The sequence below is a fragment of the Macaca mulatta genome, chromosome 5 (assembly GCF_049350105.2).
Source record: "Macaca mulatta isolate MMU2019108-1 chromosome 5, T2T-MMU8v2.0, whole genome shotgun sequence".
NCBI classification, from domain to species: domain Eukaryota; kingdom Metazoa; phylum Chordata; class Mammalia; order Primates; family Cercopithecidae; genus Macaca; species Macaca mulatta.
The window spans coordinates 16,720,143-16,743,264 of NC_133410.1; the positions used below are offsets into that span (position 1 = coordinate 16,720,143).

Sequence of the window (23,122 nt, forward strand, 5' to 3'; positions counted from 1 at the left end):
GCTCATACTGAGTGCTCATTAGCACAGCAGGTTTTTTATTTTCTTTTTGAGATGCAGTCTCACTCTGTCACCCAGGCTGGAGTGCAGTGGTGTGATCTCAGCTCACTGCAACCTCTGCCTCCCGGGTTCAAATGATTCTCTTGCCTCAGCCTCCTGAGTAGCTGGGATTACAGGTGCCCACCACATGCCCAGCTATTTTTTATATTTTTAGTAGAAACAGGGTTTCAGCATGTTGGCCAGGCTGGTCTCCAACTCCTGACCTCAAGTGATCTGCCCCCATCGGCCTCCCAAAATGCTGGGATTACAGGCGTGAGCCACCGTGCCCAGCTGCAGCAGGTTTGGAATGAATGAATGAATAAAACCAAGAATCCCACTTTGCCCTGGTCCTGTAATGCCTTCCCAGCTTGGATGTGAATCCGGCCCTGCATGCATTTCCAAGTTTGTAAAAAGGAGGGAGCAGGATCTCAGGAAGGGAGAAATCCCAACCAGGGTTGTCCTACCTGGGCTTGCAATTTGGCCTTCTGGCTTTGCCAGTCCTCCTGTAGACGGGGGATTTCGGATGTTTTCTCCTTCAACAAAGAGCCCAGTGGAGCTTGTGGGTCACTTCCCTCCTTGAGAAGCACTTCGGTCCTTTGAAGATAGGGATGCCACAATCACAAAAGATCCTTGGGCTGGGAATGACACTGCCACTCTGATAACGTGACAGCCACTGTGCCTGGGAGGAGGGAGCTCTGAGAGCAGTTAGTGGGGGTTAGAAACATCTTACTTGACTTTCAAAAAGCAACCTGCCATATAAAGTGTATTATTGCACTTAGGATACAATCAGGAACCACCCGATATCTGTTTTAGCGGGTTCTTAATAAATGGTGATCAACTGTCAAAATGACTGAAAGCTAGAGTTACTGATATGAGGTCTTTGGGGGCTCCAAAAAGAGATCTCTATGGTCTTAATTTTGCAGCTCTTTCTGCACATATAAAAATGACAACAACACTTCACTTTAACACAGTGTTTTGCGCTTGTCAAAGCACGCTCACACATTTTACTGGCATCCCCAAGTACAAATCGGCGGACTATAAATAGGCCTCCACATATGTAACGTGAACAAGGAAATGCTAGTTTAAAGCTGCAAGAGTTTCTGCATTCTAGATAAGATGCTCCCTTCCTTAATTCTGAACTTTTGAACCAGCTGAGAATTTCAAGTGCGATTGGGTTAGATTGGGATGTTAAGTATTTATCTTGTTTCACAACGTGAAAGGATGCCACATGGTGGGGCTCTCTGGAGAGACTGCCAGGTGATAAGCAGCATCTGCTTCCCCTGACAAGGACATCAGGCCAGAGCTCCAGAGGTGGGGTTTAGGGTCTTGGGCTGTGAGAAAAGGCCATGAGATGGGGTACTCTGCTTGGCAGAGGTGTGAAGGCCCAGGCTGGGGGGTTAAGGAAGAGACAGACAATGGGGACCCCTGAAAGGAAGGGTATAATGCTAGAAGCAGCATAGGAAGGTGGCCAAGAGGATGGTGCAAGGGCCAGACTACCCAGCTCCAAATTCCAGCTCTACAGCCCACTCAATGCAGTGAGATCTTGGTGAGATCTTTAAACTCTCCTGGCTTGAGCTTCTTCCTCTATAACATAAGGTTAATAATGCTACCTTTTCCACAAGGATTAGTAGAGTCAGTATCTATAAAGTACTTAAAACAGTGTCTGGCACATAGTAAGAATTACATAAAGAACTAACTATGGGCTGGGCGCGGTGGCTCACGCCAGTAATCCCAGCACTTTGGGAGGCAGACGCGAGTGGATAGCCTGAGGTCAGGAGTTCGAGACCAGCCTGACCAACACGGTGAAACCCCATCTCTACTAAAAATACAAAACATTAGCTGAGTGTGGTGGCGGGCACCTGTAATCCCAGCTACTCAGGAGGCTGAGGCAGGAGAACTGCTTGGACTCAGGAAGCGGAGGTTGCAGTGAGCTGAGATCACAATATTCCACTCCAGCCTGGGCAACAAGAGTGAAACTCCGTCTCAAACAAACAAACAAACAAACAAAACTACACATTAAAAGAGAGACGTTTACTTTCTCTGCATTCTGATTCTCTTAGGTTATCCTCAAGCCTTTCGAAGGTGTGCAAAACATAGCCACCTTTAAGGAGCAATGAAGCAGGGATACCTGGGTCTGAACTCTGGGTATGAAACCAAGGGTTAGGAGGCCAGAGAAAGCGGAGGAGCAGCCTCGGGCAAGAGTGACAGGTGGCACCGCCAGGTAAGCACTCCCGGTGAGTCCCGGGAGAGAGGAGGGGGCTGAACTTTCTCTCAGGATGGGGCTCAGTTATTATTATTCTTTTTAATGTTTTATTCAAGTAAAATTTACATATAGTGAGGTACACAGATCTTAAGTGTACAATTCAGTGAGTTTTGACAAATATATACAACCATGAAACCAACATCTCAATCAAAATACAGAATATTTTCATGACCCCAAAACTTCCCTTGCAGCCAAAGCGTTGATTTCCATCACCATAGATCACTTTTGCCTGAGCTGAAGCATCATACAAACAGAATCATGTGGGATGCATTCTCTTGTTTCCAGGTTATGTTGCTCCCCATCATGTCTTTGGGCCTCATCCATGTTGTTGTGTATGTCAGCAATTCATTCCTTTTGTTGCTGTGTAGTATTCCTTTACATGAATATATGGTAGTTTGTTTATCCATTTTTCTATTGATAGACATTTGGATTGTTTACACTTCTGGGCTATTATAAATAAAGCTGATAGAAATAAATGTGTCCAAGGATTTTTGTGGATATATGTTTTTCTTTTCTTTTTTTGAGACAGAGTCTCGCTCTGTCACACAGGCTGGAGTACAGTGGCGTGATCTTGGCTTACTGCAACCTCCGCCTCCCAGGTTCAAGTGATTGTCCTGCCTCAGCCTCCTGAGTAGCTGGGGCTACAGGTGTGTGCCACCACGCCCAGCTAATTTTTGTATTTTTAGTAGAGACGAGGTTTCACCATGTTGGCCAGGCTGGTCTTGAACTCCTGTCCTCAGGTGATCCGCCTGCCTCGGCCTCCCAAAGGGCTGGGATTACTGGTGTGAGCCACTGCGCCCGGCAATGTTTTCCATTTATTTTGCTTAAATACCTAAAAGTGGAGCTGCTGGTAGGTATGTGCTTAATGTTTTAAGGAACAATCATATAGTTTTCTAAAGTGATTGTACCATTTTAGACCCTGCCAGCAATGTATGAGAGTTTCAGTTGCCCTGGATTGTTGCTAACATTTTATGTTGTCAGACTTCTTAATTTTAGCCATTCCAGTGGGTGGGAAATGGTATCTCACTGTGGTGGTAAGTTGCATTTTCCTGATGACTAATGATGTTAACCACATGTTCATGTGTTTACGAGCCACTCACATATATATATGTTTTTCTTTTTTGGGACAGGATCTTGCTCTGTTGTCCAGGCTGGATTACAGTGGCCCATGGGTTGCTGCTGCCTCAACCTTCCAGACTCAAGCAATCCTCCCACCTCAGCCTCTTGAGTAGCTGGGACTACAGGCATGTGCCACCACGCTCAGCTAATTTTTGTATTTTTTTTTTTGGAGAGATGGGGTTTTGCCACGTTGCCCAAGCTGGTCTTGAACTCTTGGGCTCAAGCAGTCCACCTGCCTTGGCCTTCCAAAGTGCTGAGATTACAGACATGAGCCACCATGCCCGGCCTCACATACATCTTTTTTAGGAAAGTGCTTGTTCGAGTATTTTGTCCATTTAAAAAATAGTTTTGCAGCACATGACAAAGATGCCCTCTCTCACTCCTGTTCAACATAGTATTGGAAGTTCTGGCCACGGTAATCAGGCAAGAGAGAGAAACAAAGGCCATCCAAATAGGAAGACTGGAAGTCAAACTATCCCTGTTTGCAGATGACATGATCCTATATCTAGAAAACCCATAGTCTCAGCCCAAAAGCTCCTTATGCTGATAAACAACTTCAGCAAAGTCTCAAGATACAAAACTGATGTGCAAAAATCACTAACATTCCTATACACCAACAGCATTCAAGCTGAGAGCCAAATCAGGAACACAATCCCATTCACAACTCTCTCACACACACAAATATAGAAGGAATACAGCTAACCAGGGAGGTGAAAGACCTCTGCAAGGAGACTGCAAAACACTGCTCAAAGAAATCAGAGATGACACAAACAAATGGGAAAACATTCCATGCCCATGGTTAGGAAGAATCAATATTGTTAAATGAACATACTGTCTAAAGCAATTTATAGATTAAATGCTATCTCTATTGAACATTTTTCACAGAAGTAGAAACAACTATTATAAAATTCATATGGACCCAAAAAGAGCCCAAATAGCCAAGGTAATCCTTAGCAAAATGAACAAAGTTGGAGGCATCATGCTACCTGACTTCAAACTATACTACAGGACTACAGTAACCAAAAGAACATGGTACTGGTACAAAAACAGATACATAGATTGATGGAACAAAATAGAGAACCCAGAAATAAAGTCACACACCTACAACTATCTGATCTTTGACAACCCTGACAAAAACAAGCAATGAGGTAAGAATTCCCTATTCAATCAATGGTGCTGGGATAACGGCACCATTTGCAGAAGATTGAAACTGGACCGCTTCCTTATACCACATACAAAAATTAACTTAAGGCCAGGCATGGTGGCTCATGCCTGAATCCCAACACTTTGGGAGGCTGAGGTGGAAGGATCATTCAAGACTAGCCTGGGCAACATAGTGAGACCCTGTCTCTAAGAAAATAAATTAACTCCATGGATTAAAGACTTAAATGTAAAACCCAAAACTATAAAAACCCTGGAAGACAAGCTAGGCAATACCATTCTGGACATAGGAACAGGCAAATATTTCATGACGAAGACACTAAAAGAGATGGCAACAAAAGCAACAATTGACAAATGGGATCCAATTAAACCAAGAGCTTCTACACAGCAAAGGAAACTATCAACAGAGAGAGCAGACAACTTACAGAATGGGGGAAAAGATTTGCAAACTATGCATCTGACAAAGGTTTAATATCCAGCATCTATAACGAACTTGAACAAATTTACAAGAAAAAAACAAACAATCCCATTAAAAAAGTGGGCAAAGGACATGAACAGACACTTTTCAGAAGGAGACATACATGTGGCCAAAAATCATATGAAAAAAACTCAACATCACTGATCATTAGAGAAATGCAAATCAAAACCATAATGATATAGCATTTCACACCAGTCAGAATGGCTGCTATTAAAAGGTCAAAAAATAACAGATGCTGGTGAGGTTATGGAGAAAAAGGAATGCTTATACACTGTTGGTGTGAGTGTAAATTAGTTCAGCCATTGTGGAAGACAGTGTGGCAATTCCTAAAAGACTTAGAGGCAGAAATACCATTTGACCCAGCAATCCCATTACTGGGTATCTACCCAAAGGAACATAAATCTATTATAAAGATACATGCACACATATGTTCACTACAGTACAATTCACAGTAGCAAGGACATGGAATTAACCTAAACGCCCATCAATGGTAGACTGGATTTAAAAAAATGTGGTACATATATACCATGGAATACTATGCAGTCATAAGAAAGAATGAGATCATGTCCTTTGCAGGAACATAGTTGGAGCTGGAGGCCATTATCCTTAGCAAACTAAAACAGGAACAGAAAACCAAATATCACATGTCCTCGCTTTTATAGGTGGGAGCTAAATGATGAGAACACATGGACACATAGAGGGGAACAACAGACACTGGGGCCTACCAGAGGGTGAAGGGTGGGAGGAGAGAGAGAATTAGGAAAAGTAACTAATGTGTATTAGGCTTAATACCTGGGTGACAAAATAATCTGTAACACAAACCCCCATGACACAAGTTTACCTATATAATGAACCTACACATGAACTCCTGAACTTAAAAGTTCAATTAAAAATCAAATAGGTTTGTCTTTTTATTACTGATTTATAAGAGTTATTTATATATTCTTAATACAGATGGGATATTTTATCCCAGTCTGTGGCTTTTCTATTCATTTTAAGTTTTTTTTTAATAAGCAGAACTTTCAATTTTGATGAAAACCAATGTATTAATTTTCCTTTGATAATTACTGTTTTCACATCCTATCTAAGAAATTACTGCCTACACCAAAGTTTCAAAGATACTTTTCTGTTTTAGTTTTTATATTTTAGATGTATGAAACATCTCAAATTAATTTTTGTGCATAGGGCATAGTAGGGGTTGAGGTTCATTTTCTTCTCATGTGTATCCAGTTCCAACACCATTTGTTGAATAACTTTTCCTATGTCCATTGAATTGCGTTGGCACCATGAACAAAAATTAATCTAGCAACTATGTGTGTGTGAATCTATTTCTTAACATTCCATTGTGTTTCATTAGCTTATTTGTGTACTGGCATATTGATATCACAAGGTCTTTATCACTAAAGCTTTATAACATGCCTTGAAATCAGGTAGCCTGAGTCCTCCAACTTTCTTCTTCAAGACTTTTAATATTAGTTTTGGCTCTGTGACTTGCTCTGGCCCATGGAAACTGGGTGGAAATGAGAGTGCATTTCTGAGTTTAGGATTGACGAGCCACTGCATGTTTCCATAAGCCTTTTGAACATCTTCCCTTTACCATGACAACAACATTCCCTAGATGGGGGCTAATCCTTCAGCCTGGGCCACAGAATGAGATGGCATGTGGAGCAGATTTTAACTGTAGTGTGTGGCAGAGCAATAACACCTGACCCTCACCCAGGAGCCAAGCTCATATAAGTCCCACTGATATGGTTAGGTTTTGTGTCCCCATCCAAATCTCGTCTCAAGTTGTAATCCCCATAATCCCCACGTGTTGAGGATGGGACTTGGTGGGAGGTGATTGGATCATGGGGGCAGTTTGCCCCATGCTGTTCTCATGATAGTGAGAGTTTTCACGAAATCTGATGGTTTTATAAGTGTTTGTCATTTCCTCCTACACATACTTTTCTCTCACCTGCCGCCATGTAAGGCGTGCCTGCTTCCCCTTCTGGCATGACTGTAAGTTTCCTGAGGCCTCCCCAGTCAAGCAGAACTGTCAGTCAATTAAGCCTCTTTCCTTTATAAACTACCCAGTCTTGGGGTCTTCTTTATAGCAGTGTGGAAATGACCTAATATACCTGCAGAGCCTGATAGAGCCAATCATAAGGGTAGCTAATCTATGAGCTAAAAATCTTTGATATTTGGGGGTGTTATAGCAGCAATAGCTGACTGACATAGGTGATATAGGTGGGGATCTCCTCAGGATCACAAACCTCGCTTATATCCCCTAATTAAAGAACACTTGGAAACATAGGGGCAGAGGTTTTGGGCCAGTGCAGGTCTGAATCTTGGACAGGTTTGCTAACTTCTTTGAGCTCCAGGTTCTTAAGCTAAAAAATGGCTTCTCTGGGTAGTTGTAACAATTAAGTAAGATAGTTTATGTAAAGCCCATAGCTGTGCTGAAGACCTACAAGATATGCTTGTTGCCTCCCCAAGCATGCTGCAAGGAGCAGTGATAAATACTTGAGGATAGAATGAATGAATGGAAGAATCCTTCCACATCTGAGTCCTCATTCATTGGAGCACTCAGAAATCTGCATGTCTTTCTGTACCTTTCTTCTTCATCACTGCTGGTTCCTTCTTCAGCTGCTAACTTATCTTGATACTCCTCTCCTCTCGGTGAAGTTTCATCCAGCTTCAAGCATGGATCCTAAGGCAAAAAGAAAAAAAAAAAAGGCAAGATGAGCTTAAGTACAGCTTAATGATTCAATCTGTGGCTTATTCAAATCAGAGAGCAGAGGAGAGGGAGCCTAGGCAACCCACTATCAGTGCCCTGCTTGCAGGGGATGCCAAGGCTTGTGATGATGACGTGACTAGAACAGTGCCTGGCTTACTGTGATCAATGCCAGCCCTGATCCCTGTATCCTGTTTTTCAGTCTACGAAGCATTTCACACTGCTGACAAAACTAAAGCATAAAGAGGGGAAGTAACCTGGCTAGGGTGCCACCATCAGTGAGGAGTGGAAATGAAATATGCAACTGGACAATAGGACCTGGGGACTGAACTCTTGACCACTTCATGATATGGTTCCAAGCATAACCCTCAGAGAGGGCTTTGTTTCCTTGGTAAGCCTGCTGCACAGGGCTGTTGTGAGGACCTGAGAACGATGCTGGCTCATGGCTAGTGGTCAGTAAGTGTGAGCAACTAGTGTTACTATTACATCCATTGTACAGTTTGTAGTCTGCTATGTCCCATTATGTAGATCAGAAAACATGGAACTTGCTGAATGACCAGAAATGTGGTATGGGAGGAGAATATGGAAACTATTAGTTAACAATGAGGCTTCTGAATATTTTATGAATTGAATTTGCTCATGTTATCATTCTTTCCTTCCCACAGAGATACACGGGTGTAAAAGACCTTGTTATTTTGATTTTTCTATTTGTCATAACCACACGGTCCACGAAAGCAGCATAAGACAGGGTAGGAATAGATTTGTCTCATGAAATAGTGATCATTGTAACGTGTGCTTTTCACTAACTAGTTGTATGGCCTTGAGCCAGCTTCTTCCCTTTTTTGGACCTGAGTTTCATCAGCTGTGAAACAAAGGGGCTGGCTTACATCTGTGGTCAAACTGTGTCCCAGGGATCCTGGGAGGTGTCTCGTGGTAGGAAGGGGCAGAGCTGAGGCTGGAGGGTAGAGCCTTGGGCTCCCATTCACCCTTGATCTGGAACTGCTTTGGTTGCCTTTCCACATACTGTATTGTCTATAAAAGGCCATCAATGTCAAGACCAATGAAGACCCCCACATTGCCAAATCCAATGGTCAATTCTTGGGTCTGTGCTAACTGGGCCTCCCAGCAGAATTGGAAATATTGATGATTCCTTCCTTTATGCAGCCTTCTTTCCTGGGCTTTCTCCTCCCCCCGCCCCCAGTTGCTGCTTCTCAGTCTTCTCTGCTGAAGTCTCCTCCTCTCCTGCTTCTCAAACTGCCACATGTCCAGAACCAAACTCTTGCTTTTACTCCTCCAAACAACAAGCATGCACTTGGCTCAGGGCTTTGCACTGGCTGTTCCCTCTTCCCTCTGATATTTGCATTCCTTGCTCCCTCACTTCACTCACTGCAACCAGGAGATCGTCTTTGACTTAAAGCTCAGGCTCCGCTACCAGACGACCTGTGTTTAAATGCCAGATCTTTCACTTATTAATGATGTGACCTTGGAAAATTACTTAGGTTTTCCCAAAGATTAAATGAGTCGATACAATGTAAAGTCCTTAGAACAGTATTAGGTACCTAAGGAACACTCAACACTCAAGTTTATTCCCTGGAATTATTATTATTTATTTAATTTTTTTGAGACAGAGTCTTACTCTGCCACCCGGGCTGGAGTGCAGTGGTGCAATTTCAGCTCACTGCAACCTCTGCCTCCCGAGTTCAAGCAATTCTCCTGTCTCAGCCTCCCGAGTAGTTGGGATTGCAGGCGCGTGCCACCATGCCTGGCTCATTTTTTAATTTTATTTTTTTATTTTTAGTAAGGACGCATTTCACATGTTGCTCAGGCCAGTCTCGAACTCCAGAGCTCAAGTGATCTGCCCACCTTGGCCTCCCAAAGTGCTAGGATTACAGGTGTGAGCCACCATGTCTGGACTGTTCCCTGGGATTCTTGTTCCCTGGATACCTTCTCTAAAATTCCAGCCCCTCTCACTCTGTTTTCCCCACCTTGCTCTGTTTTTCCCAAAGTACATATCACGGCCTGATGTTGACTTGTCCACTTTTTAATTATCTGTTTCCCTCACTGGAAGGTAAGCTCCATGAGGGCGGGGACTTTGCTCACCTGTTTCCCTGATGCCTAGAACAGTGTGTGGCACATGTGAGTCATTACTAAACGAATAAGCACAAATATGTCACGGGCCACTCCAGGATAGCGGGAAGACTACTCTCTCCCATGCTTACCCTATACTCACTTTTGTTGTTGTTTTTTTATTTGTTGTTTTTTTGTTTTGTTTTGTTTTATGATACAAGATTTCACTCTGTCACCCAGGGTAGAGTACAGTTGCGAAATTGTGGCTCACTGGAGCGTCAACTTCCCAGGCTCAAGCGATCCTCCCACCTCAGCCTCCCGAGTAGCTGGGACTACAGGTATATGCCACCATGCCCGGGTACTTTTTACATTCTCTGTAGGCACAGTGTCTTGCTATTGTTGCCTAGGCTGGTCTCAAACTCCTGGGCTCAAATGATCCTCCTGCCTCAGCCTCCCAAAGTTCTCATATTACAGGTGTAAGTCACAGTACCCACCCTTCCCCTGCTTTACATCCCATGGAGAGAAGGGCCTGGGATTGCTGCATTGTCATGAAAATCCCCTGGGCATGTGGCTGGATGGTGGCATGTGGAGATGGCTGTTGCCCAAACTTTGAGTGTTTTCCTGCCCTGCTTTAGGAGCCTTTATGATTCATAAGTTCAAGTTCTGTTTAAATCATTTGCATTGCCTCTAAATGTAGCAGAATACCATGTGATGCCCACTTCCAGAGAATCAGCAAGGAGATGGCACTTGGGTACCCACTGCCCACTGTGCTGGGAGGATCTGTCCTGGGGCACTCCAAAGTGATGGCCTGAGAGAGAGTAAACATCCACTCTGCGTCCTGCAGCTTTTCTCCCTAAGCCCTTATCTTCCCTCTGGGGTGGACATGTTCTGAGTTAACTCTGCTAAGCCAGAAATACACTTCCCAGGACTTCCTTCCCTGCATACTTTGGACCATGTGACTTTGCATAAAATGTGGAAGATGGAAGTGAAGCAGCAGTCATTTCCCTGTTAAGCTTGGATGCTTGAATGCAGGGCACCTGGTGCTGTTGTACTTACACATGTCATTGCTGATCTGCTCGCTCACCTTATCGGCCAGGGCAGGTTTTGGCCTCTCAGCTCCTTCAGCTCCTGCTGGTTTCTCCTTGAGTCCTCTCTATCCTGGGCCTGTGTGTACAGCTCCTGGGGCAGCAGCCAGGCCTGAAGCTCCTCCCACACCCACCAGATCCTCCTCAGGGTTCTCCCTATCCCCGGCCACGTGCATGTCTAGCTCCATGATGAAGGATGCCTGATTCTCCTACAGGTCACTGCATTAGCAAATGTGGAGCCTTGTTGGCTTCAGACACTGACATGGTTCAAGCCCAGCCTTGTGGGCTGCAGTTCGTTCTTGATCTTCCTCACTTCACTTCTGTCCTTCTTTCCTTCCAGCGGCCCACCCTGCTGACTTTAGTCCCACCACCAGGTAAAGAAGCAACAGTGGAATGTAAAGTGTTTAGCTGGCGCCTTCAATTATGCTAGGTCAGTTTCTAAATTTAATCTCATATCCTATATCATTCTTAGTAGCTTGTTTCTGTGATCAAACCCTAATTGATGCACCTTTTAATCTCCAGATCCTACTTATTCTTCGAGGGCCTATTCAACTGTTACTTCCTCATGAAGGCTTCACAATATCTTTTGTTGCAATTACACCTTCTCCTCTTGAAGTTCCCATAACAATTTTTTGCTACCACAATTTTCTTTTTGTTGTTGTTGTTTTTTGTTTTGTTTTTGAGATGGAGTCTTGCTCTGTCACTCAGGTTGGAGTGCAGTGGTGGGATCTAGGCTCACTGCAACTTCCACCTCCTGGGTTCAAGTGAGTCTCCTGCCTCAGCCTCCCAAGTAGCTGGGACTACAGGTGAGTGCCACCATGCCCAGCTAATTTTTGTATTTTTAGTAGAGACAGGGTTTCACCATGTTGGTCAGGCTGGTCTCGAACTCCTGACCTCAGGTGATCCACCTGCCTCAGCCTCCCAAAGTGCTGGGATTATAGGCATGAGCCACCGCAGCCAGCCTTGCTACCACAATTTTCTTACAAATACTTATTGATCACTTACTATGTGCCAGGCATTGTTCTAGGAACACATGAATAAACAAAACAACACAAGTTTTTCTGCCTTGTATTGTTATAGGAGCAATTTCTTTCTCCCTTCCTAAACATAAGTGAATGTAAACATAATCCCAGATATAGTTTTAAAAATGTTATAAACCCTACAGCCAGGGACTGAGAACCTGCAGCACAGTATTTTTTTCATAGCCTGAGTCCTCCCTCTTCATGTAACTAGAAACTGAAGTCAAGCTGTTTGACATGAACTGGTCACAGGGTCCAGTGAGGTTGGTTCATTGTCGCGTATTTTCAAACATGTTGTGACTAAACAGATTACAACCTACATGTGAACCAGAGGCTAAAAGGTCCTCCTGTGCCTCCTAGTTTCAGGTATTTTGGGCATAAAAAATATCTCAGAGATCTCTAATTCCCACAAAACCCAGCAGTAAATATCATAGTCTAGAAGCAAAACAGCTTTGTGAGTTACCTGCCATAAGTTCAGGTTTGGTATAAACCTGGGGGAATCGCATGGTGAACGTGGAAGGAAAACAGATAATCAGATGAGCATACGTACTATTACAATATAAATATATAAATGATGTATGATTCAGTAGGTCCCTGTCTCAAAAGGAAAATTCAAGGTTACAAAGAAATTGTGTTCAATAGAAAACACAAAATATATTGGCAAAACAATTCTAATAAGACCAGTAGTCAGAACAAACATGAACTGGCTAAGTTCTACATGGAGAGCTCTTCTGATGAAAGGAATTGTTCACTAAAACACTCAACAATGAAGCTGTAGCCCTCTAACGACAGAGCCTGAAAACATAAGGCAAAATGTGTATCACTGTAGTGAGAAATGGGACAACTTATAATGGGAGATTTAAATACACATCTCTCAGAAACTGATGCATTAAGCAGACAAAATGAGCTAGGATGAGGAAGATTGGAACAAGATCAGTAAGCTAAACCTAATAGCTAAGAAATAAACCAACAGCTACTAATATTTATGTGAGGTCACACAGTGAATATATTCCAGAGCCAGGATTCAAATATGCGTGTTTTACTACCACACCAAGAATATATGCTTTTTTCCTTATCTATAGGAACTATTTAAAATTGACCCTGACTTGGTCTACAAAGCAAACCTCAACACAGTTTGAAGTGCTGACATTTTACAGACTGTGTTATCTGATGGCACTGCAAGAACATTAGAAAGCAATAAGAAGGTAGGTTTAAAAGAATCAGATAAACTTCAAAACTCTGGGACACAGATAAGACATACACTTAGAGGGAAATTTATAGCTTTAAATGTATTCATTAGAAGACATTCAAGAAGTTAGAAAATGAACAAAAGAATAAATCCAAAGCAAGTAGAAGGAAAGAGATATAAGAGACAAAACAAATGAAATAGAAAAAACACATCTGACCAACACATCTAAAAGTTGGGTTTTTGAAAGGATGCATCGACTGGGTGCAGTGGCTCACGTGTGTAATCCCAGCACTTTGGGAGGCCAAGGCGGGCAGATCACGAGGTCAGCAATCGAGACCATCCTGGCTAACACGGTGAAACCCTGTCTCTACTAAAAATACAAAAAATTAGCCGGGCGTGGTGGCGGGCGCCTGTAGCCCCAGCTACTCGGGAGTCTGAGGCAGGAGAATGGTGTGAACCCGGGAGGCGGAGCTTGCAGTGAGACGAGATTGCACCACTGCACTCCAGCCTGGGCAACAGAGAGAGACTACGTTTCAAAAAAAAAAGAAAAAGAAAAAGAAAGAAAGAAAAGATGCATCAAACTTCTGGCAAGCCTGATCAAGGAAAAGGGGAGAAAAAACTTAAAGCAACATGAATAATGGACAAGGATCTCATGACAGTTATTAGCGATTAAAAAGAATTCCAAATGTACTCTGAGACAACACAGGGCCTATGGAAGGGAATCTGCAGGATATAATTTTTGGGCCATTTTATTGGCCACAGCTATATTTAAAGGAGTCCTGGGAAGGAGTCCAGAAAGAGGAGAGGACTGAAAATACTAAAATGGCTGATGCACCCAGATAACAACACTGGCTCCCAGCTACACTGCATTTGTCTATTTCTCTGCATTTTCTCATGGATGCATATGACTCTATGAAGTAGCCAGGAAAGGCACTGCCATAATGTGGAACTAAAATTGGAGAAGTCCAGCCATTTGTCTCAGGTCTCATGACCACCGGAGGGTGGCACAAAAAGTAGAGCCCTATATTTTCTGATTCTCATCCACGTAATTCCATGTCACCGCACTGACACTCAGCTGGGCTGTTTTGACATGATTGTCAACTACCAGCATCAAGGCCTAAATGGATATGAGTTCAAACCATGTTGTGCAAATACCAAGTATCTAAAAAACTGCGACTCAAAAATCAACCTGAGAAGAGTAACGTCAGCAACATGGCAGAAGGAAGTCCTGATCCCTTTTTTCCCCAATGAGCATATCACTTCAGCAATAATTCATGTACATATTCCCTTTGTAAAAAATCAGAAACTAATCAAAAGGCTCCTGCACCCCAGGAGAATGCAAAAACAGACTCCAAAGCTGGTAGGGAGATTCAGAACACACTCTTGCCAAAGATGCTGCCCCTGGTGAAGTACCATATGATCATGAAGAGACCCCCTACACTAGCTTCAACCAGAGGAGGAAAGGAGTTCATTGGCATGTCTAGTACCCCAACTTTTCCAAGGGGGAGGTCCCTAGAGGACTAGCTTTTGTTTTGCTGCTGTTGGAGCTCTATAAGGTCCATCACAGTCTAGCCACTTGGAAGAGAATGGAGATAGAAACTTGGACTGGTAGATACCATAGCTCCTCCTTGGCTCAGTGTAGAGTGAGCAAACGAAAGCTGCAGCTTCCTGCTTCTCACTGGGAGGAAATGAGTTTGTAGAGACCCCCATTATCTGGCCAGGCTCATTGATGGGGGATTCTCTTGTACAAGATGAACCTGGGAAGACTGGGAGTGGTGACTGTTTTGTCTAATGCATGGACACCAGCACAGAGAGTCAAGGAAAATAAAAATCAGGCAAAGATGTTCCAAACAAAGGAAAAACATAAATCTCCATAAATTGACCCTAGTGAAACAATTATATGATTTACCTGACAGAGAATAAAAATAACTCTGATAGAGTTGCTTACCAAGATAAAGAGAACAATGAATGAACAAAGTGAGAATTTCAACAAAAAAAGGAAATACTTTTAAAGTACCAAAAGAAATCATGGATCTGAAAACACAATAACACAATAACTGAAATGAAAATTCACTGGCCGGGCACAGGGGCTCACGCCTGTAATCCCAGCACTTTGGGAGGCTGAGGCAGGCAGATCACAAGGTCAGGAGATCGAGACCATCCTGGCTAACGTGGTGAAACCCCGTCTCTACTAAAAATACAAAAAATAAGCCAGGTGTGGTGGCGGGCACCTGTAGTCCCAGCTACTTGGGAGACTGAGGCAAGGGAATGGCATGAACCTGGGAGGCAGAGCTTGCAGTGAGCCAAGATCGTGCCACTGCACTCCAGCCTGGGCAACAGAGTGAGATTCCGTCTCAAAAAAAAGAAAATTCACTAGAGGAATTTAATAGAAAACTATATCAAGCAGAAGAAAGGATTAGTAAACTCAAAGACAGGTCACTGGAAATAATTCAGTCAAAGATGCAAAAAGAAAAAAGAAGAGAGAAAGGACAAGAAGGCTTATTTAAATATAATGACTAAGAAGTTCCCAAATCTGGAAAAGGAAATAAGCATGCAGATCCAAGAAGCCCTAAATACATCAGATAAGATGAACCCAAAGAACCATACTGAGATAGATAATCAAATTGTCAAAGGTCAAAGACATAAAATTTTGAAAGCAGAAAGAGAAAAGCTATTTGTCACATACAAAATAACCCCCTCATAAGACAATGAACATTTTCCAGCAGAAACCTTGCAGGTCAGAAGGGAATGGGATGATATATTCAAAGTGCCAAAAAAAAAAAAAAAAAAAAAAATGTCAACTAAGAATACTATACCTGGGAAAACCCTCCTTCAAAAATAAAAGAAAGTTTGCTTTCTCTTGACTGATTTGGATGCCCTTTATTTCTTTTTCTTATCTGATTGCTCTGGCTAGGACTTCTAGTACTATGTTGAAGAGGAGTGATGATAGTGGGCATTCTTGTCTTGTTCTAGCTCTCAGACAGAATACTTTCAACTTTTTCCCATTCTGCTGAATTTTTACCATTCAGTAGAATGTGGGTTTGTCATAGATGGCTTTTATTGCATTGAGGTGTGTCCTTTGTATGACAATTTTGCTGAGAGTTTTAATCATAAAGGGATGCTGGATTTTATCAAATGTTTTTTCTGCATCTATTGAGATGATTATGTGATTTTTGGTTTTAATTCTGTTTATGTGGTGTATCACATTTATTGACTTGCATATGTTAAACCATCCCTGCGTCCCTGGTATGAAACCCACTTGATCATGATGAATCATTTTTTTGATATGTTGTAAGATTTGGTTAGCTAGTATTTTGTTACAGATTTTAGCATCTATGTTTATCAGTGATATTGGTCTGTAGTTTTCTTTTTTTGTTATGTCATTTCCTGGTTTGGGTATTAGGGTCATACGGGCTTCATAGAATGAATTAGGGAGGGCTCCCTCTTCTTCTATCTTGTAGAATAGTGTCAATAGGATTGGCACCTATTAGGAATAGTCAGCAGAGTCAACAGACAACCCACAGAGTGGGAGAAAATCTTCACAATCTACACCTCTGACAAAGGACAAATATCCAGAATCTACAATGAACTCGAACAAATTAGCAAGAAAAAAACAAACAATCCCACCAAAAAGTGGGCTAAGGACATGAATAGACAATTCTCAAAAGAAGATATCCAAGTGGTCAACAAACATGAAAAAATGCTCAACATCACTAATGATCAGGGAAATGCTAATCAAAACCGCAATGTGATACCACCTTATTCCTGCAAGAGTGGCCATAATCAAAAAAATTAAAAAAAAAAAAGATATTGGTGTAGATGCAATGAACAGGGAACACTTCTACCCTGCTGGTGGGAATGTAAACTAGTATAACCACTGTAGAAAACAGTGTGGAGATTCTTTAAGGAACTAAAAGTAGAACTACCATTTGATCCAGCAATCCCACTACTGGGTATCTACCCTGAGGAAAAGAAGTCCTTATACGAAAAAGGTACTTGCACAGGCATGTTTATAGAAGCAGAGTTTGCAATTGCAAAAATGTGGAACCAACCCAAATGCTCATCAATCAACGAGCAGATAAAGAAACTGTGGTATATATATATAATGGAATACTACCCAGTCATAGAAAGGTTGAATTAATGGCATTCGCAGTGATCTGGATGAGATTAGAGACTATTATTCTAAGTGAAATAACTCAGGAATGGAAAACCAAACATCATATGTTCTCATTCATAAGTGGGAGCTAAGCTATGATGATGCAAAGGCATAAGAATGACACAATGGACTTTGGGGACTCAGGGGGAAAGGGTGGGAAGTGGGTGAGGGATAAAAGAATACAAACTGAGTGCAGTGTATACTGCTCAGGTGATCAGTATACCAAAATTTCATAAATCACCGCTAAAGAACTTACTCATGTAACCAAACACCACCTGTTCACCAATAACCTATGGAAATAAAAAACAATTTTAAACAACAACAACAACAAACAAAAATAAATGAAAGATTTTCCCAGACAAACAAAAGTGGAGTGAATCCTTCATCACTAGACCTGCCTTACAAGAAATGCTAAAGGGATTTCTTCAAGTTGACATGAAAGGATGTTAAACAGCAACAGGGTAGCCTAAAAGTATGAAACTCATTAGAAAAGGAAAATATATAGGCAAATATAGAACTATATTATTGTAACAGTAGTGTGCCAATCACTTTTAATTCTAGCATAAAAGTTAAAAGACAAAAATATTAGTAATTACAAGCATACCTCAGAGATATTGTAGGTTCAGTTCCAGACTACCACAATAAAGCAAACATTGCAATAAAGCAAGACACACTTTTTTTGTTTCCCGTACACATAAAAGTTATGTTTACATTATACTACAGTTTATTAAGTGTGCAATAACCTTATGTCTAAAAATACATATCTAAATTTAAAAGTACTATTTTGCTAAAAAATGCTAACAATCATCTGAGCCTTCAGTGAGTTGTAATCTTTTTGCTGTGAAGTGTCTTGCTTCAATGTTGATGGCTGCTGACTGATCAAAATGATCATTGCTGAAGGCTGGGGCAGCTGTGGCAATTTCTTAAAATAAGATAACAATGAAGTTTGCCACATAGCTTTACTCTGTCTTTCACAAAAGATTTCTCTGTAGCATACAATACTGTTTGACACCATTTTGCTCACAGTAGAACCTCTTTAAAAAGTGGAGGCAATCCTCTCAAACTGTCACTGATTTATTTATTTATTTATTTATTTATTTGAGATGGAGTCTTGCTTTGTCGCCCAGGCTGGAGTGCAGTGGTGTGATCTCGGCTCACTGCAAGCTCTGCCTCCCGGGTTCACACCATTCTCCTGCCTCAGCCTCCCAAGTAGCTGGGACTACAGGTGCCCACCACCACACCCGGCTAATTTTTTGTATTTTAAGTAGAGTTGGGGTTTCACCGTGTTAGCCAGGATGGTCTTGATCTCCTGACCTTGTGATCCACCCGCCTCGGCCTCTCAAAGTGCTGGGATTACAGGCGTGAGCCACCGCGCCTGGCTGTCACTGATCTATTAACTAAGTTCATGTAATATTCTAAATCCTGTCTTGTTATTTTAACAACGCTCACAGAAGTCTCGTCAGGAGTAAATTTCATCTCAAGAGACCACTTTCTTTCATGATTTGTAAGAAGCAACTCCTCATCCATTGAAGTTCTATCATGAGATTGCAGCAATTCAGTCACATCATCAGGTTTTACATTTCATTCTAGTTCTCTTTCTGTCTCTACATAGTTACTTCCTCATCTGAAATCTCGAACTCCTCCAAGTCATCCATGAGGGTTGGAATAAGTTTCTTTCAAACTCCTATTGTTGTTTTTATCTCCTCCCATAAATCATGAATCATGAATATTATTAATGGTTTCTAGAATGGTGAATGCTTTCCAGAAGGTTTTCAAAGGGCTTTGCCCAGATCCATCAGGGGAACCACTATCTATGGCAGCTATAACCTTATGAAATGAAATGTATTCCTTTTTTTTCACCCTGTCTTATTGCGCCAAGAAATCTACTTCCTAAATAATAAGACCTCAAAGGAGAAATTATTCCTTGATCTATGAGCTACAGAATGAGTATTGTGTCAGCAGGCATGAAAACAACATTACTCTCCTTGTACCTCTTCATCAGTGCTCTTGGGTGACTAATTGGTCAACGAGCAATAACATTTTAAAAGGAATCTTTTTTTTTCTGAGCAGTAAGTCTCAACACTGGGCTTGAAATATTCAATAAATAATGCCATAAACAGATGTGCTATCATACAGGCTTTATTGCTTTACTTATAAAGCACAAGTAGAGTAGATTTCACACAATTCTTAAGGCCTCTTGAATTTTTGAAATGATAAATGGTCATTGGCTTTAACTTAAAGTCACTAGCTTTATTATCTCCTAACGAAAGAGTCAGCCTGTCCTTTGAAGCTTTGAAGCCAGGCATTGACTTTTCCTCTCTAGCTATGAAAGTCCTAGATGACATCTTCTAATATAAGGCTGTTTTGTCTATATTGAAAATCTGTTATTTAAGGTAGCCATTTTCATCAATGATCTTAGCTAGATCTTCTGGATAACCTGCTGTAGCTTCTCCATCAGCGCTTGCTGCTTGTTATGTTATGGAGATGGCTTGTTCCTTAAACTTCATGAAACAACCTCTGCTAGCTTCCAACTTTTCTTCTGCAGCTTCCTCGCCTCTCTCTGCCTTTACAGAATTGAAGAGAATGACGGCCTTGCTCTGGATTAGGCTTTGGCTTAAGGGAATGTTATGCCTGGTTTGATCTTCTATCCAGCCAACTAAAACTTTCTCCATATCAGCAGTAGGGTTGTTCTGCTTTCTTATTACTCATGTGTCACTGGAGTAGCACTATTTATTTCTTTCAATAACTTTTCCTTTGCACTCACAACTTGGCTAACTGTTCGGCACAAGAGGCCTAGCTTAGGCCTGTCTCAAAATTTTTGACATGCCTTCCTCTCTACGCTTAATCATTTCTAGTTTTTGATTCAACATAAAATGTGCAACTCTTCCTTTCACATAAACACTTAGAGGCCGTTCTAGTATTGTTAATTGGCCTAACTGCAATATTGTTGTGTTTCAGGGAATAGGGACATTCAAGGATAGAGAGGGAAAGAGACAGGGGAACAGCTGGTTCTGGAACACAACCAGAACACACACAACATTTATTAAGTTCACCAGTTTCTATGGGCATGGTTTGTGGTGCCCCAAAACAATTACAATAGCAACATGAAAGATCACTAATCATAGATCACCTTATCAGCTATAATAATAAAAGTTTTGAAATATTGTGAGAATTACCAAAATGTGACACAGAGACATGAAGTATATTTTTAAATTAAGGTACATATATTTTTATAAATAATGCTATTACACACTTAATAGACTGTAGTATAGTATAAACATAACTTTTACATGTATTGGGAAACCAATAAATTTGTATGACTTGCTTTATTCAATATTTTCTTTTTTGTGGTGGTCTAGAACTGAATTTGCAATATTTCCAAGGTATGCCTTCATAATGGAGCTGAAAAATTCCTATTGTCTAATGATGACATAGCCATTGTAAAGATATAGTGTTACACGTTATCTTTTCTATTTTTAGCTACATTAGGATACATAAATATTTACCCTTGTGTTACAACTGCCCACATATTTAGTACAGTAATATGCTGTATTGGCTTGCAGTCTAAGAGCAAAAAGCTATAGCACATAATCTAGGTGTGTAGTGGGTTACACCATCTATAATGTTCCCACAATGACAAAATCGCCTAACCACCCATTTCTCAGAATGTATCATTGTCATTAAGTGACATATAACTGTATTTCACAATTGAACTTGACCATGGAGATCAATAAATAGTTGACTGAATGAATGCTTTTTTTTTTTTTTTTTTTTTTTTTTTTTTTTAGATAAGGTCTGTGGCTCTGTTACCCAGGCTGTAGTACAGTGGCACGATCTCAGCTCACTGCAACTTCTGCCTCCTGGGCTCAAGCTATCTTCCCACCTCAGCCTCCCAAGTAGCTGGGACTACAGGTACACACCACCATGCCCTGCTAATTTTTTGTATTTTTTGTAGAGATGGGGTTTTGCCATGTTGCCCAGGCTGGTCTCAAACTCCTGAGCTCAAGTGATCTGCCCACATTGACCTCCCAAAGTGTTAGGATTACAAGTGTAAGCCACTGCACCCGACCTGAATGAGCTCTTTCAAGTCCAGCAATACTTGTTTCAGTTGCTATTATGAACACCTTTACATGTATAAACTAGAAAACCTAGAGGAGATGGATAAATTCCTGGAAATATACAACTCTTCTAGATTAAACCAGGAAGAAATAGAAACTCTGAACAGGCCAATAACAAGCAGTGAGACTGAAATGGTAAAAAAAATTGCCAAAAAAATTCAAGGACCAGATGGATTTCACAGCTGAATTCTATCAGACATTCAAAGAAGAATCAGTACTAATCCTATTGACACTATTCCACAAGATAGAGAAAGAGGAAACCCTCCCTAAGTCATTCTATGAAGCCAGTATCACCCTAATACCAAAATCAGGAAAGGACATAACAAAAAAAGGAAACTACAAACCAATATCCCTGATGAACATAGACGCAAAAATCCTTAACAAACTACTAGCCAATGAAATCCAACAGCATATCAAAAAAATAATCCACCATGATCAAGTGGGTTTCATACCAGGGATGCAGGGGTGATTTAACATATGCAAGTCAATAAATGTGATACACCACATAAACAGAATTAAAACAAAAAATCACATGATCATCTCAATAGATTCAGAAAAAGCATCTGACAAAATCCAGCATCCCTTTATGGTTAAAACTCTCAGCAAAATCAGCATAGAAGGAATATACCTCAATGTAATCAAAGCCATCTACAGCAAACTCACAGTCCACATTCTACTGAATGGGGAAAAGAGGAAAGCATTCCCCCTAAGAACTGGAACAAAACAAGGTTGCCCACTCTCACCACTTCTATTCAACATAGTATTGGAAGTCCTAGCCAGAGCAATCAGACAAGAGAAAGAAATAAAGGGTATCCAAATCAGTAAAGAGGAAGTCAAACTATCCCTGTTTGCTGATGATGTGATCGTATACCTGGAAAACCCTAAAGACTCCTCCAAAAAGCTCCTAGAACTGATACATGAATTCAGCAAAGTTTCAGGATACAAAATTAATGTATACACATCAGTAGCTCTGCTATACACCAACACTGACCAAGCTGAGAATCAAATCAAGAACTCAACCCCTTTTACAATAGCTGCAAAACAAACAAACAAACAAACAAACAAAAAACCTTAGGAATATACCTAACCAAGGAAGTGAAAGACCACTACAAGGAAAATTAAAAAACACTGCTGAAAAAAATCATAGATGACACAAACAAATGGAAACACATCCTATGCTCAGGAATGGGTAGAATCAATATTGTGAAAATGGTCATACTGCCAAAAGCAATCTGCAAGTTCAATGCACTTCCCATCAAAATACTGCCGTCATTCTTCCCAGAACTTGGAGAAAACAATCCTAAAATTCATGTGGGAGAAAAAAAGAACCCACACAGCCAAAGCAAGGCTAAGCAAAAAGAACAAATCTGGAGGCATCACATTACCTGACTTCTAACTATACTATAAGGCCACAGTCACCAAAACAGTATGGTACTGTTATAAAAAGAGACCCATAGAACAATAGAATACAGTAGAAAACCCAGAAATAAAGCCAAATACAGTCAGCTGATCTTTGACAAAGCAAAAACAAAAACAAACAAACAAAAAAAAAGTGGGGAAAGGGCACCCTATTCAACAAATGGTGCTGGGATAATTGGCAAGCCGCATGTAGAAGATTGAAACTGGATCCTAATCTCTCACCTTATACAAAAATCAACTCAAGATGGTTCAAGGACTTAAATCTAAGACCCAAAACCATAAAAATTCTATAACATTGG

At 41.2% G+C, this 23,122-nt stretch overlaps 1 protein-coding gene across 1 annotated transcript in view; it reads right to left on the reverse strand.

Annotated features, from left to right (window-relative positions):
- Positions 1-23,122, reverse strand: part of FAM184B (family with sequence similarity 184 member B) — a 151,940-nt gene that overhangs the window by 27,106 nt on the left and 101,712 nt on the right. Inside the window, exons 8-9 of the mRNA XM_015138087.3 lie at positions 7,649-7,746; positions 501-630 (exon numbers count right to left, since the gene is read on the reverse strand). Of these exons, the coding sequence (XP_014993573.3) occupies positions 501-630; positions 7,649-7,746 (228 nt within the window). The remainder of the gene's footprint in view (positions 1-500; positions 631-7,648; positions 7,747-23,122) is intronic.